This window comes from Sinocyclocheilus rhinocerous, unplaced genomic scaffold (genome assembly GCF_001515625.1).
Source record: "Sinocyclocheilus rhinocerous isolate Xijiao unplaced genomic scaffold, SAMN03320098_v1.1 scaffold1202, whole genome shotgun sequence".
Taxonomy (NCBI): domain Eukaryota; kingdom Metazoa; phylum Chordata; class Actinopteri; order Cypriniformes; family Cyprinidae; genus Sinocyclocheilus; species Sinocyclocheilus rhinocerous.
The window spans coordinates 510341-526976 of NW_015657483.1; the positions used below are offsets into that span (position 1 = coordinate 510341).

The window sequence follows — 16636 nt, forward strand, 5'->3', positions numbered from 1 at the left end:
CAGTACAAGATCGAGAGATTCACACAAGCAAAAGTATAAACACCACACAACCATGTGAAAACAGTTCTGTGTGAAAATAAGAAGGAAACGAGTGGAACAAACAGCAACAGGTTCAGATGATGACAGTATTTAATGCAGAAAAGCCCATGCTTTAAAAACCAACATAGAATGACACACTTTCCTTAAAGATGCCAAGGTTACAAAAGTCAATCTTAGAAAGAGTTTTACATCAGTAAACCTTGGTCTTACTTATATGATTTCTATCTTTAAAAATGTAAATATATATATTTATTTATATTTATTTGAATATCTGACTTTGGATTTCAAGTAAAATAGTACTAAACAATTCAATATTAATTCAAATCTCTCCAACAGTTCCATACAAATGCCTTATAAGAAGATTTTTGACAACACTGTACCTGAGAAAACCCCCAAAAAGCGAACCGACACACAGCAAAAGATAACCCCCTTTCAACATTTTTACCAAAATATACTGCATATAATTCATCCATTTATTCATTTATATAAAAATACACTGCAATCCCTTGTATTACTGTTTGTAAGGTCCACAGTTAGATAAGAACAGTTAAAAAACACCTTTCTCTCACCAAAAAATATATATTTACACAGATGAGAAAATAGCAGTCCCATACACTTTAAGGTAAAAAGTGAAACCTGACTCTAGAGTGCCTTTCTTGTCATTTCAAGTACTCTCCACTCCCAAAAGTGTGGACTCATCGTAAGAACACGTTTTGCTCATGTGCTCTTGTTCATTCGGGTTGTAAACATAGTCTTCCATCAATGTTTCCTTCACCTTGTTCCTTTTTTGGAGAGAAAAAAACAATGTCTAATATACAATAAGCTTTGACAATAATTCTATAAAATGCCCTGGAATTGTGGAGCACATTCAATATCATGCCTGCATGTGACACCAATCCAAAAAAAATAAAAAATCTAAAATGCCAAAAGATTTTCATGCTTCACAAGAACGAATAAAATTCTTCAATATGTTTTAGGTGGTGTGTGTGTGTGTGTGTGTGAGAGATTTGTGACATTTTATGGAGGTGTAAAAAGGCAAAGCTATATTTTAAAGAACAATACAATGACATGTTCAAACAATATGAATGCATTTCTATCAGTGATGTTGTGCCTTTTAAGTCTTTTTCCTCATAACGTTTAAAGGGCATATTCACAGTTTTTCTCAAAGCAGAAAAGACAAAAGCAAAGCTTTAAAAAACAATAGGTACAACAAAGTCTGATAGTGATGTAAGGCTCTTTTAGCGCTGACATAAAAGCCCAACAAATGTGCAAGGGAGGTTCTGAACGTCGTGAAGGCTGCGGTTGTACACTTTAAGCCATACACATCGATTAAAGCTGGATTTATGGTTGTGCTACAGAATGCTTGATGTAAATATTCAACAACATTGAATACAGAAAAAAGAATGAAAGAAGGGAAGAGAAACAGGAAGGGAGAATAAACGGCTACGTGAACATTCAAAACTGTCTACATTTTTACGACCGATTTCAATGCTCTGAAAACAATGAGAAATAAGTCTCTGCATCAAGTATGGGAAAACTGTTAAGGGTTAGAGGGGGTTAAACATTGTCTGATTAATAAACCGCGTTTTATCTTCTAAAGCTCTTGTGCAGTTAGCGATGAAATCTCGACGACAGTCTTCTAACATCTATAAAAAGCTGTCGTTTTATTAAAAGATCTGCCTTGTTCTGTTACCAGGCAGATTCTTTTGTCAATTATCACTGTGCAACGGTTATTTATTGTTTTCTCTGTGTCCCAAAAAATGATAAAATGTATTAGCTAACTAGAGTCAAACCAAAAATGCATATGCAGTGCATATATGTGCATATTTCAGATCTCAGCTCTTAGAAAGCTCAATAACAAATACATAGGTCCATGTGTGGGGCCAAGAAAACTACATTTGTTGACTGAAAAAGAAAATAAATCTAAACTCTTTTTTGAGTTTGTGCTGTAACACTCAAGACAGTGAGAGGAGTTTGATTTAATGAGGCATTAATAATGAGGCATTTGGTCTTAAGGCTGAATGAAATTAACAGATTTCAATCTAAATATGGCAACCCTGTTATTAAAGCATGGTAATATAGGTACAGACTTGTTCCCTGTTGAATCACAGATGACAATATACTAGCTAAACTGCACACTGACCTTTGTTCGCTTTATCAATAGCATGGAAATAGCATATTTTCACCCAAGGCCTCAAGCTAATAGTGCAAAAACAGGTTTATCAAGGCATGTTGCAGTGCTGTTTTCAGCGAAGTGCATAAGAACGCAAGAGATGATAGTAAGTGTGCAACAGCAGCAAAACACAGCGTGGAAAACTCATCGGTCCTTAGCATGGCAAAAGTATCACTGTCTCCTGTTAAAATCCACGAGACACATGGGGGATTGTCATCAACACTTCATTAAAATGTGTCCGAAAGATTTGTGCCACCCTACAGGACTGCTTTTGTGAAACTTGAATAGCACCGATATGAGGACATTAGCAAGCTCATACGCCCCGGAACTTAATCGAAAGCGAGCGAGTCATGAGAAAAGATGCTAAAACGATATAAAACACAAAATCGTTCAAAACATCAGCAAGGCACTAAGAAGCCACAGCAGCAAGAAGCTATGAATTAAAGTCTTTTTTTTGTATGCAAAACTAAGCGGTCTAGTTCTCCAGTGGTCCTCTGCTTGCTCGGTTTACCTGTAATATTGATCAAGGTCCATGAAACAAGAATGACAGCATGCATCGAGGTAATACAGATGACAAAAAAAGAGAAAGAACTTCACAACTTTAGATAACATTTAGCTGCTCTGTTGGAAGTTTCAGCACATATACAACAATAAACTGTGTGGGGTGAAAAAATGAAAAATAACTTTAAAACGAAACATTCACAACATAAACAAATTCATCCCCTCACCCAGAACAAAAATCTTCAAACAGCTCCAAAATGAAAACTTTCTATTGGACCCAAACCTTCATATATCTGCCGATTGGTGCTCACGTAATGCTTCGTCAGTAAACTGATGCCGTTTGCAGTAAACTGACTGCGAGAATGCGTGGGATTCTTAACGAAAGGTGTGTTCTCCGCGGACGATGTGAGAGGAGAACTCGTAGCGATCTTTGCTGCAGTGGCCACAGATGTTGCACTCGAGTGGGTCTCTGTAACCGTGGCAACCCATGTGGATGGTGTACATGACGTGGTCCAGGAACAGGATGCGGCAGTGTTCGCACTGGAACACCCTCAGCTCCTGGCCTTCGCGGCTGAAGACGCGGATGCTGTCCCTGGCGGCGACGCGGCCGGCATCAATCGCCCTGCCTTCCTCTGCCCGGCCAAACCCCGGGTTGGATCTTGTCCTGGGCCCGGTGCCGCTGAGCTTGTCCCGGGGGCTGCTCCGTGCCGAATCGGCCGAATCCTGTCCACTGTTGCACGGGGACCCGTCTCGGGCCGATTGAGGATTCTTGGGCCTGAGCAAGGGGATCGCGCCATTGGTTGGGTGTGGGAACTCTGGGTTCGGGTGGGGCAACGGAGGAGCCTCTCGACTGCTGGGACGGTCCATGCGTGGGCCAAGCGGGTACATCGGATGGAAGAGCGGGTTCACCATAGGCAGCACTTCAGCCATGGAGAGGGATGGGTGATGGACCATAGGCCTCAAGGAGTCGGAGCCCAAGTAGTTGATCGCATTACTAATGGAGTGGTCCATCAATTGGGCATGCATCATCTCAGCTTCCTTCTCATACTTAGGGCCCATCTCATAGCTCAGCTCGGGGTACGAATAGCGAACCATTTTCTCACCTTAACAGACAATGCAATAAAAGATACATTAGGAACAGCCCCAAAGTACTTTCCATCATGATTGAAAAAGAGACTAACCTTGCAATTTACTGCAAAAAGTGGATTTAAAATGCTGTTACTATGTTTGTGTTGCATTAATGATGGAAAGCCCCGTTTGGAGACTGAAGTGAGAACATTTAACCCCTGCATAATATGGATGCGGTAAACTGCTCTGGCGTAGTCAGTAAAAGCAATGGCAAAGTTACAGGTGTGCAAAAACCACAGAATTAAAAAAAAACAACAACTCCTACTCAAACCTTTTTTTCTCTCTCTCTCTCTTTCACTTTAATACTTAGTTTGATTTCCGCAGATATTGTCATTACAACGCATGTAATGAGTTTCATTTCAAATAATGTTTGTCTCTGATAAAGTCGTGCTACTGTGCATACATTTTTATCTCTCTTAAGAGATCTTCCATTACAATTTAACTATCTCTTTATTTTTTTTAAATGTGAGTTCTGCTCTCTGTTCCTTCATGTGGAAACTCAGCGTTCACTAAACGGTTGCATGTGGTATTTCAGCTCCAAAACCTGCATGTTACTCACTAACCACCGGCAATCCAGTTTAACCAGGCGCTAAATACTCTGAAATAGTACTGTGCTGTATTTAAATAAGTCATTGTCTTTATTTATAAGCACAAATACACTTACTTTCTCAAATAGACCTATTATAGCTTATGCCTAATTCACAAAACCCCACCATATTTGCCTGACACAATTACCGTTGCTCCTAAAGAAAGTAGAAGGTACTTTTATTTATTACTAAAAATAGTTTTTTGTACATTTGTAATGATTATGGTGGAAATAATTTATGAAATGATGATTAAATGATGGAAAAGTTATAATCAGATACATGTGCTTTAGACAAGCTTTCTTTCAGCATTTTAAACATATTTTTGGCTGTGAATGTGCCGTTACCTGATTTAAAACAATGCAGAGAGCATATCCATTTTGCATTATGCACATACAGGGACTTTATGTGTGAGGTTGAAAATGTTTCTTGCACAATGTGACCTGCCTACATTCATTGGCACCGCTAGAACTTTGAAGATCAGTTTGTTGCATACAGTAGATTCAACCACATTTACTGCTGAGGTGACACTTACCCACAAACTTCTGTGGCGTGGTGCTCTTCCGTTTACCCACATTCCCCTGCAGTCTTTCAATTACAGGAGGCCGGTCGAAAGCCGCCATCCCAGCAGACTCCAGCGGCCTCTGCTCCTTTGGTACCTCCCCTGGTAAAAAACAATAAAACAGTTCAGCATATCAACAAAGCTGGTCCATAATACCTTGAGAAAACTATTTGCTAGCATTCCCATTCATCTCAAAGTTTCACAGCCAGATTGTTTTGAGCCGTAAATGTTATGAGTCTAATTTGTCAAGACAACACTGATTTTAGCTAGAATGATAATTTTGAATGAGTTTCAATGGATAAAGAAGCTTCTTGCTGTCAGATGGTGTGGTTCGGACCATCTACCAATAGAGGCTTACCATGCTAACCAGCAAAACCCCTTGGTGTCAACAAAACGTACCCCATATATGTTCAATGTAGCAAATCGATGTTAGTAATTCATGTTTTTTTTTTTTTTTGTTTCCAAGAAACATACCAGCTTGTGGAACACCATTGTGTCATCCAACACCGTTATAGATACATATATAAAACAACATAGATAAGACAGGGGCTAACCACGCTAACCAGCAAAACCTTGACCACTTGGTCTCAACAAAATGTACCCCACAAATGTTACGTGAAGTAATTCTATGTTAGTAACTAATATTGTTTTTATTCCAAGAAACATACCAGCTTGTGGAACACCGTTGTGTCACCGAAACGTTTTCACAATCATTCACAATAACATTAGATCAATGAGGCGGAAAACCATCATCTTACATTCTCAATGAAGTCATGAGCCACTCACCTGGATACAGGCCAGGATTGGAGGCGGAGTTCATGCCGACGCTCTGCAAGTAATTATGACACCGTTCTTTGTGCTCCTCCAATGACGTGCGCTGCTTGTAGCTCCGCCCACAGTAGTTACACTTGTGTGGTTTGCCCACTAAAAAGACATCAAAGAGTAGCAAAATAAGTATTACGATGTAAAATAACTCATTCAGACCGCTCACACAAATGAGTTTTGGTCTCCAACTAAGTAAGCGAGAAGGTGGGCACAGATTTTCGCGATGATGCAACCACTACAACATGGTGAGGGGGTTAGCTCCATAGAATTACATATGAGAGTAGTAGTATTCGATTTGTATTTGTTTTATCATCATCCATCTGTTATTGGCACCACAAGTCATGACTTGGAAAGTCTCTTTGAACAATAAACAGAAATGGAGTGAGTGTTTCTCCTCAGCCAGATAAGGTGTGAAGTGATTCACAGTCAGTTTCACTAAGATTAGGTCAGTGCAAGGGCGATAATGCGGGATAGAACCTCCCAAGAAAGATGCAAAAGGAACAAGCACCTTGTCCTTCCGTCGTGGGCAGAGGAGAGTAGGAGGAGGACGATGCTTAGCCTCCAGAAACAGATGTGAGTTTTCCAAAAGCTAATGGAACGGTTCGTTCATCGATTCATTCCGAGCTTCATTCATCAATTGGTTGAGTCATTCATTTATCTGTCATGTTTTTCTCATTCACTCATCAGTATCAAATCGGAACATAGACCACCGTTACGTCTGCACTGTTCTGTTATGTCAGCTAAAAACCTAATTGAATTTGAGAGAGGGGCTGCTTTTAGCTCTGTGGTCAATCCTCTGGTAAAAGGGACTTTCAGAATTATTCATAAAGAGCGCGGCAGTGAAACAAAACAGCCTAGTGAATTGAGTCATACTGTATGAACATAGTTAACCAGTCAGTCTCTTACTGCACGTGAGAAAATAATGAAAATTCACACCTGTTACTAGCAAGCCTGTGGGATTACCTGTAAAGTGTGCCAATTTTAAAAATACCCCCTACACTTTTCGGTAACCCTCTTCAAAGCGCCATAGTGCTTTCAGTCTGAAGCAAACAGTGAAAGTGACACAGCTACTGACTGAGATGCTGTGAAGTGACCTTTCACATGTAGAACGCATGTCAAACAACAGAGGCCCTGTCACTTTTGTGGGAAAGGATGGATTACACCAACAGAAAAAAATAGCTTCTGTCCGCCTGGAATACAATGTATCATAAACCAATTAATTCACTGAAGTTTCAGATTCAGTGGGTTGAAATTGTTTAGTGTAACTAAGCTCTAATTTAAAAATAGAACAAAATATATATATTTTTTAAATGTTAAAATATTAAAATACAATAGTGTTATATAAAATAATAATTATATAAAATAATTTATAAACTGTATTTTATTCATAAAAATAAAAAATAAACTAAATATTTTACAATATTATTTTAAAATAAATATAAATAATATAAAATAAAATACTTTATTTTATTTATAGAAAAATAAAAAACCGAATCGGCCGAATCCTGTCCACTGTTGCACGGGGACCCGTCTCGGGCCGATTGAGGATTCTTGGGCCTGAGCAAGGGGATCGCGCCATTGGTTGGGTGTGGGAACTCTGGGTTCGGGTGGGGCAACGGAGGAGCCTCTCGACTGCTGGGACGGTCCATGCGTGGGCCAAGCGGGTACATCGGATGGAAGAGCGGGTTCACCATAGGCAGCACTTCAGCCATGGAGAGGGATGGGTGATGGACCATAGGCCTCAAGGAGTCGGAGCCCAAGTAGTTGATCGCATTACTAATGGAGTGGTCCATCAATTGGGCATGCATCATCTCAGCTTCCTTCTCATACTTAGGGCCCATCTCATAGCTCAGCTCGGGGTACGAATAGCGAACCATTTTCTCACCTTAACAGACAATGCAATAAAAGATACATTAGGAACAGCCCCAAAGTACTTTCCATCATGATTGAAAAAGAGACTAACCTTGCAATTTACTGCAAAAAGTGGATTTAAAATGCTGTTACTATGTTTGTGTTGCATTAATGATGGAAAGCCCCGTTTGGAGACTGAAGTGAGAACATTTAACCCCTGCATAATATGGATGCGGTAAACTGCTCTGGCGTAGTCAGTAAAAGCAATGGCAAAGTTACAGGTGTGCAAAAACCACAGAATTAAAAAAAAACAACAACTCCTACTCAAACCTTTTTTTCTCTCTCTCTCTCTTTCACTTTAATACTTAGTTTGATTTCCGCAGATATTGTCATTACAACGCATGTAATGAGTTTAATTTCAAATAATGTTTGTCTCTGATAAAGTCGTGCTACTGTGCATACATTTTTATCTCTCTTAAGAGATCTTCCATTACAATTTAACTATCTCTTTATTTTTTTTAAATGTGAGTTCTGCTCTCTGTTCCTTCATGTGGAAACTCAGCGTTCACTAAACGGTTGCATGTGGTATTTCAGCTCCAAAACCTGCATGTTACTCACTAACCACCGGCAATCCAGTTTAACCAGGCGCTAAATACTCTGAAATAGTACTGTGCTGTATTTAAATAAGTCATTGTCTTTATTTATAAGCACAAATACACTTACTTTCTCAAATAGACCTATTATAGCTTATGCCTAATTCACAAAACCCCACCATATTTGCCTGACACAATTACCGTTGCTCCTAAAGAAAGTAGAAGGTACTTTTATTTATTACTAAAAATAGTTTTTTGTACATTTGTAATGATTATGGTGGAAATAATTTATGAAATGATGATTAAATGATGGAAAAGTTATAATCAGATACATGTGCTTTAGACAAGCTTTCTTTCAGCATTTTAAACATATTTTTGGCTGTGAATGTGCCGTTACCTGATTTAAAACAATGCAGAGAGCATATCCATTTTGCATTATGCACATACAGGGACTTTATGTGTGAGGTTGAAAATGTTTCTTGCACAATGTGACCTGCCTACATTCATTGGCACCGCTAGAACTTTGAAGATCAGTTTGTTGCATACAGTAGATTCAACCACATTTACTGCTGAGGTGACACTTACCCACAAACTTCTGTGGCGTGGTGCTCTTCCGTTTACCCACATTCCCCTGCAGTCTTTCAATTACAGGAGGCCGGTCGAAAGCCGCCATCCCAGCAGACTCCAGCGGCCTCTGCTCCTTTGGTACCTCCCCTGGTAAAAAACAATAAAACAGTTCAGCATATCAACAAAGCTGGTCCATAATACCTTGAGAAAACTATTTGCTAGCATTCCCATTCATCTCAAAGTTTCACAGCCAGATTGTTTTGAGCCGTAAATGTTATGAGTCTAATTTGTCAAGACAACACTGATTTTAGCTAGAATGATAATTTTGAATGAGTTTCAATGGATAAAGAAGCTTCTTGCTGTCAGATGGTGTGGTTCGGACCATCTACCAATAGAGGCTTACCATGCTAACCAGCAAAACCCCTTGGTGTCAACAAAACGTACCCCATATATGTTCAATGTAGCAAATCGATGTTAGTAATTCATGTTTTTTTTTTTTTTTGTTTCCAAGAAACATACCAGCTTGTGGAACACCATTGTGTCATCCAACACCGTTATAGATACATATATAAAACAACATAGATAAGACAGGGGCTAACCACGCTAACCAGCAAAACCTTGACCACTTGGTCTCAACAAAATGTACCCCACAAATGTTACGTGAAGTAATTCTATGTTAGTAACTAATATTGTTTTTATTCCAAGAAACATACCAGCTTGTGGAACACCGTTGTGTCACCGAAACGTTTTCACAATCATTCACAATAACATTAGATCAATGAGGCGGAAAACCATCATCTTACATTCTCAATGAAGTCATGAGCCACTCACCTGGATACAGGCCAGGATTGGAGGCGGAGTTCATGCCGACGCTCTGCAAGTAATTATGACACCGTTCTTTGTGCTCCTCCAATGACGTGCGCTGCTTGTAGCTCCGCCCACAGTAGTTACACTTGTGTGGTTTGCCCACTAAAAAGACATCAAAGAGTAGCAAAATAAGTATTACGATGTAAAATAACTCATTCAGACCGCTCACACAAATGAGTTTTGGTCTCCAACTAAGTAAGCGAGAAGGTGGGCACAGATTTTCGCGATGATGCAACCACTACAACATGGTGAGGGGGTTAGCTCCATAGAATTACATATGAGAGTAGTAGTATTCGATTTGTATTTGTTTTATCATCATCCATCTGTTATTGGCACCACAAGTCATGACTTGGAAAGTCTCTTTGAACAATAAACAGAAACGGAGTGAGTGTTTCTCCTCAGCCGGATAAGGTGTGAAGTGATTCACAGTCAGTTCCACTAAGATTAGGTCAGTGCAAGGGCGATAATGCGGGATAGAACCTCCCAAGAAAGATGCAAAAGGAACAAGCACCTTGTCCTTCCGTCGTGGGCAGAGGAGAGTAGGAGGAGGACGATGCTTAGCCTCCAGAAACAGATGTGAGTTTTCCAAAAGCTAATGGAACGGTTCGTTCATCGATTCATTCCGAGCTTCATTCATCAATTGGTTGAGTCATTCATTTATCTGTCATGTTTTTCTCATTCACTCATCAGTATCAAATCGGAACATAGACCACCGTTACGTCTGCACTGTTCTGTTATGTCAGCTAAAAACCTAATTGAATTTGAGAGAGGGGCTGCTTTTAGCTCTGTGGTCAATCCTCTGGTAAAAGGGACTTTCAGAATTATTCATAAAGAGTGTGGCAGTGAAACAAAACAGCCTAGTGAATTGAGTCATACTGTATGAACATAGTTAACCAGTCAGTCTCTTACTGCACGTGAGAAAATAATGAAAATTCACACCTGTTACTAGCAAGCCTGTGGGATTACCTGTAAAGTGTGCCAATTTAAAAAATACCCCCTACACTTTTCGGTAACCCTCTTCAAAGCGCCATAGTGCTTTCAGTCTGAAGCAAACAGTGAAAGTGACACAGCTACTGACTGAGATGCTGTGAAGTGACCTTTCACATGTAGAACGCATGTCAAACAACAGAGGCCCTGTCACTTTTGTGGGAAAGGATGGATTACAGCAACAGAAAAAATATGAACATAGTTAACCAGTCAGTCTCTTACTGCACGTGAGAAAATAATGAAAATTCACACCTGTTACTAGCAAGCCTGTGGGATTACCTGTAAAGTGTGCCAATTTTAAAAATACCCCCTACACTTTTCGGTAACCCTCTTCAAAGCGCCATAGTGCTTTCAGTCTGAAGCAAACAGTGAAAGTGACACAGCTACTGACTGAGATGCTGTGAAGTGACCTTTCACATGTAGAACGCATGTCAAACAACAGAGGCCCTGTCACTTTTGTGGGAAAGGATGGATTACAGCAACAGAAAAAAATAGCTTCGGTCCGCCTGGAATACAATGTATCATAAACCAATTAATTCACTGAAGTTTCAGATTCAGTGGGTTGAAATTGTTTAGTGTAACTAAGCTCTAATTTAAAAATAGAACAAAATATATATATTTTTTAAATGTTAAAATATTAAAATACAATAGTGTTATATAAAATAATAATTATATAAAATAATTTATAAACTGTATTTTATTCATAAAAATAAAAAATAAACTAAATATTTTACAATATTATTTTAAAATAAATATAAATAATATAAAATAAAATACTTTATTTTATTTATAGAAAAATAAAAAACAAAAATATTTAAAAAAGAATTAAAAATATTGTTATATGATATTATTTACATATAAAATAATATATAATATTATTTATTATTTATGAATTTTCTTCATATACAAATGATTATCAATTTATAATATTAGAATATATAATATTAGAAGAAAATAAAAATATATAAAATAATATAAAGATACACATAAAATATACATTTATATGCTTATATGGCATTCACGTGAACTGTCACACCATATCAACTGTGAAGAATGCTTAAGTTTGCTTATTATTATTACTACATTTAAACAGTCTTTAGTTTTTTAATTTTGGGGTCTTTATATGTCAGTGGGTGACTGTAAAAACATTAAACAAATTTTTTAATAATAAACAGGAGGTTTTAAAAATTTACTTGTGCGCATGACAGCACATCAGAAATGGTTTGGAGCAGACAGGCAGAGGATATAGTGAATCCACACTGACAAATCTACACTATAAATGGAAAAAAAAAAGAGAACTGAATTGTTTGGTTCAATGAACTGTCACAAACACCTGCAAACTGCAAAGTCTGGGACAGGCAATCATGCTAATATGTGATGAAGAGAAAGATTCGAACTTGTACGGTGTGAAAGAAATGCAACAAGCAGTTTTATCGATTAATAGCAGCTGTTCAAAACCCTATGAGTTCCTATAGCAAAGTTTGGACGATTCAGAAAAAAAAAATCCCTGTCTAAGCACTTATTCAAATGCAAATTCATGCACATATAGTGCTGCATTAAAGCCCTCTAAACCGCATCCATTCGGGTTGAAAACAGGAAACAGTGAGATGAGGATGACATTTCATTTCAAGTAAATGTCTATCAATTGTAGAGCATCAGCAGAAGTGCTCAAGTTACTCAACTGGTAGTTAAACATGAACCCAGCTTAAAGCATCCACTCCCTGAATCAAACGTTAGCCACTCACATCACATTTCCTATTTTACTAAGCTGCCAAAAAGCAACCCAGAGCAAAGTCACCAACATTATGACACGCCTAAAACTGTGGTGCAACATATGCTGTTTCAGTTTCATCTTTTAGAGCACGTCTGTGGTCTGCGTGCATGCATATGGATTCCAGTGACAGGCGTTTGTCAACGATCGGATAGCCAAAGTTTTGCACGATTTTACTCCCTCTTAACTTAACTTTCCTGGGCTGTTTGCCACCAATCCTCCTGTTGCCAAGGGCCAGAAAGGAAGAGGCCCTTCATGTGGCGCCCGCTGCCCAAGACCTGCAAAGTCACTCCCATTCCGCTCCAACTGAGGTGGCTGGCGGGAAGGCGGACAGGTCACTGAGGAGCGGGGATGGACTTACGGCAAAAAGGGCGAGACCACCCTGGTCGGCATTGCTTAAGTCCTTGAATTACTCATTAAAATGGCTCCAGCAACAACTACATGTCTCACACTGTGGTAGAACAAAGCTTTCTTGTGGCATCTCCTTACTAAGCCTATAGAAAAGGAAATGCAAATGAGTTAATGACTCTCATCGGCCACAAACGTTTATATGCTGAGGTAGTTTGGTGCGTGGGCTTTGGTGGTAAAAGTTCTCACACTGACATTTGATATCAATATGATAGACCACAACACACACACACACCACACATTTTGCATAGTTAGTTAGTTAGTTATTAAATGATGGAGAATCTATACTACCAGGCTGGATACACCTACTCAATCTGTATCATGACTACGATTGAATAGTCAACACAACTATGAAATAAGACAAACGGAGGAACTTAGTGACCAAAAAAAAGTTTTACATTTAAATGTTTTGTAAAGAAATTCGTGCATAGGCACAATTTACCGTTAAAAAGTTTGTGGTTAGCAAGACTGTATTCGTTCTTTTTATACATTTATTCAGTAATGCCGATTTAAATCGATCAAAAGTGACATTTATAATCTTTTGAATTACCAAAATCAGCATATTATAATGATTTTTGAAGGATTATGTAACACTAAAGACTTGAGTAATGGCTGCTGAAATTTCAGCTCTGCATCACAGGAATAAATTACATTTTACAATATATTAAAATAGAAATAATATTTTACAATATTACTGCTTTTACAGTATTTTTAATCAAATAAATTAAACAAAAATATTTTAAAATGCACAACGGGATTGTATTTAGTATATAATTATATCAATTTCAAGATCAAGACTAATTTAAAATATTTAAGCACATATATGTGACCCTGGACAACAAAACCAGTCTTAAGTCGCTGGGGTATATTTGTAGCAATAGTGAAAAATACATTGTATGGGTCAAAATGATGGATTTTGCTTTTATGCCAAAAATCATTAGGATATTAAGTAAAGATCATGTTCCATGAAGATATGTTATAAATTTCCTACTGTAAATATATTAAAACTTAATTTTTGATTAGTAATATGCATTGCTAAGAACTTAATTTGGACAACTTTAAAGGTGATTTTCTCAATATTTTTATTTTTTTGCACCCTCAGATTCCAGATTTTCAAATAGTTGTATCTCGGCCAAATATGATCCTATCCTAACAAACCATACATCAATGGAAAGCTTATTTATTCAGCTTTCAGATGATGTATAAATATCAGTTTCGAATTGACCCTTATGACTAGTTTTGTGGTCCAGGGTCACATATTTAGATCAAATGGTTTTTAAAATCATGAGAAGCAAATTCAGTCAATTGTGTGAACAAAAACATAGTGGTCATCAGCCCTAAAACCTGTGACCATCAGCGCATATGGGAAACCAAAATGTAGCTATGTCTTTAAGAATTATTTCATATATTCTGCCCACAAAAACAGGACACCACAGACATCAGCTGCCCTGCCTAAAAACTGTGCTATCCCTGCGCTGTGATTAGAGCTGCAAAACAGGAAATGACAAAAGTCGAAGAAAGGCAGAAAAACACGATGAGAGTGATAGGTCGCTCCTGCTCTCCCTGTGCATTTCAACCAAGCCGTCCCTGAGTGACAGCTCGTGAAGTTCCGAGCCGAACGCTGATGGTATCATATGACCCGGATCTTCAATGATGAGGACTAGACAACTGATGGTGGGCTGATATGAAACTGGGTTAGAGAGTGATGCTTCACCAAAGCGACACTTCCCTTTGGTTGACAGAGAGCATTTCCTTTGGTGAAGCGCAAGACTTGCAGGCAACACAACAGCATGTCCTAGGTGGCCTCACAGAAGTGTTTGCTCTATACACCTCCCTCAGGACAGAACAGCTCTGTTCGGTTTTTCCAGAGCATGTCAGCTGCGGTCACAGAACCGCAATTGTTTTCTAGGCTATGGCACACATTAACACCACACAACTGCCCATAAATGTGTCTTCTTATAGCAATTGCATAGAGCTGTGGGAGCCTGACCTGAGTGTGTGCGCAGATGTCCGCTCAGGGCATCACGGCGGCGGCAAGCATAGCTGCAGAACGGGCATTTGAAGGGCTTCTCTGCCGTGTGGAGTTTGATGTGTCTCAGTAGGTTGCCCTTTTGAGTGAATGAAACCCCACACTGGTTACACTGGAACGGCCGGTCACCTGATGGACAGAGGATGAAAAGAGTCACGAACAAGAGACACATGCTAATCACTGGTTGAGCTAATGTTTAAAAAACATATAAATACTGTAGTGTTTTCAGTGTTGCTGTCTTTATATAGACTTTTTTACCATGCAGCACATGCAGGGACTGCTGTTTCCACTAGGGGTTGGCTGATAAATTGAATATAAAAATATAAAATGAAGCAACATTGAGACATTTCAATAGCGGCTTTGATATAAACTTCAATGGAAAAAAATGGTGTAATATTTGTAAAATGTATTTACAAGAATCAGTCTATTTAAAAAAACTCGTTAGCACCATCACTCACTCGTAGTGTGGCCTTTTTCATATTAAAATGTAAACAACCATCTGCCCATTTCTGAAGCCAAAATGTCTGCATATCTTAAATATGGAGTTTGATTCATTTTAACGAAATGTTTCAAACTGTCTGATTCAATATCATTTGTCATCACCCAAAAGATTCACAAAAAAATCTCAAGGTATTTGCATATATACTGCTGGTTACATAGGTGAATATAAATAAAATTAAAAATTACTTGGAAAATTCAGCTTCACCCTCACACGTATACATTTTAAAATATATTAAAATATAAAACATGTATTTTAAATTGTACTAATATTTCACAATATTATTGTTTTTACTGAAAATACTTTTCAAAAACATTTTTCAAAATCGTACAGAAGATTTTGAAAGGTAGTACATTTAGTAAAAAAAAAAAAATTTGAAAGCATGTCTTGAACTTGAAAGGTATCTATATTTTTGTTGTCTTTTCCTTCTTAATTGCACATAGATTTTGAGTTTACTTGGCTAAAATGACTGTTTGGTTGAAATAATGTTTCTCTGATTGAAAAGATTCATCTTTTTAAATAGTTGTTTTGAGTAAATATACACACAGTTACACAAATACATTTTAATAACAGAAGAAAGTTTAAAAAATAAATTATATATACATTTTAGGTGTATCACCCAGCTCTATTGCCACCACAGAATAACGCGCACTAGCTGTTGGTTAAACATAGTATTACGTAAATGATACCATGTGACCTCCATCGTTGCCACTGCCACAAGATGAGCACTTCTAAGGATCTAAAGAATCTAGTATGATAACTGCTAAATCTATTGGATACAATTCTTTGTTGATTATACACCTAATTATGATGAATTATTTAATTGGATTACTCATGTATTACACCTGCTGCGTGAGCACCTGCTCTAAATATAGCCTGTGACTCTCATTTGATGGACACATAAAAAGTTCAATCATCAGTTTCTCTAACCCCAACTTGAGCACCAGGATGTTGCCATGGATTGATTAGTTGAACGTTTTCTCATTGTGAGCGGAGATGAAAGCCTGGAAAAGTGAAATATGACCCTGTCCTGTTAGCGTGTTGTATGGCAGTATCAACGTCAGCCCAGGGCTTGGGAACAGGTTGTGGAGGATTCCTGGGATGTTTTCCCTGAGAATAATTCCTAGTCTTAACTATTGTCTTCTTACAGAACAGCTACCCGCTCCACACCCTTTTAACACTGAAAAAAGGAAGAACGCATGAGTGACAAGCCTTGGTCACGAAAGGGTTTTGCTATTTTAATGGGAAGTCA

General features: G+C 38.2%; 1 protein-coding gene across 1 annotated transcript in view; it reads right to left on the reverse strand.

The window, feature by feature from the left end:
• Positions 1-1015: 1015 nt before the first annotated feature.
• LOC107721023 (zinc finger protein Helios-like) overlaps positions 1016-16636 on the reverse strand; it is a 29259-nt gene continuing 13638 nt past the window's right edge. The window contains exons 5-8 of the mRNA XM_016528876.1: positions 14847-15014; positions 9655-9792; positions 8842-8970; positions 1016-3816 (exon numbers count right to left, since the gene is read on the reverse strand). Of these exons, the coding sequence (XP_016384362.1) occupies positions 3089-3816; positions 8842-8970; positions 9655-9792; positions 14847-15014 (1163 nt within the window). The 3' untranslated portion in view covers positions 1016-3088. The remainder of the gene's footprint in view (positions 3817-8841; positions 8971-9654; positions 9793-14846; positions 15015-16636) is intronic.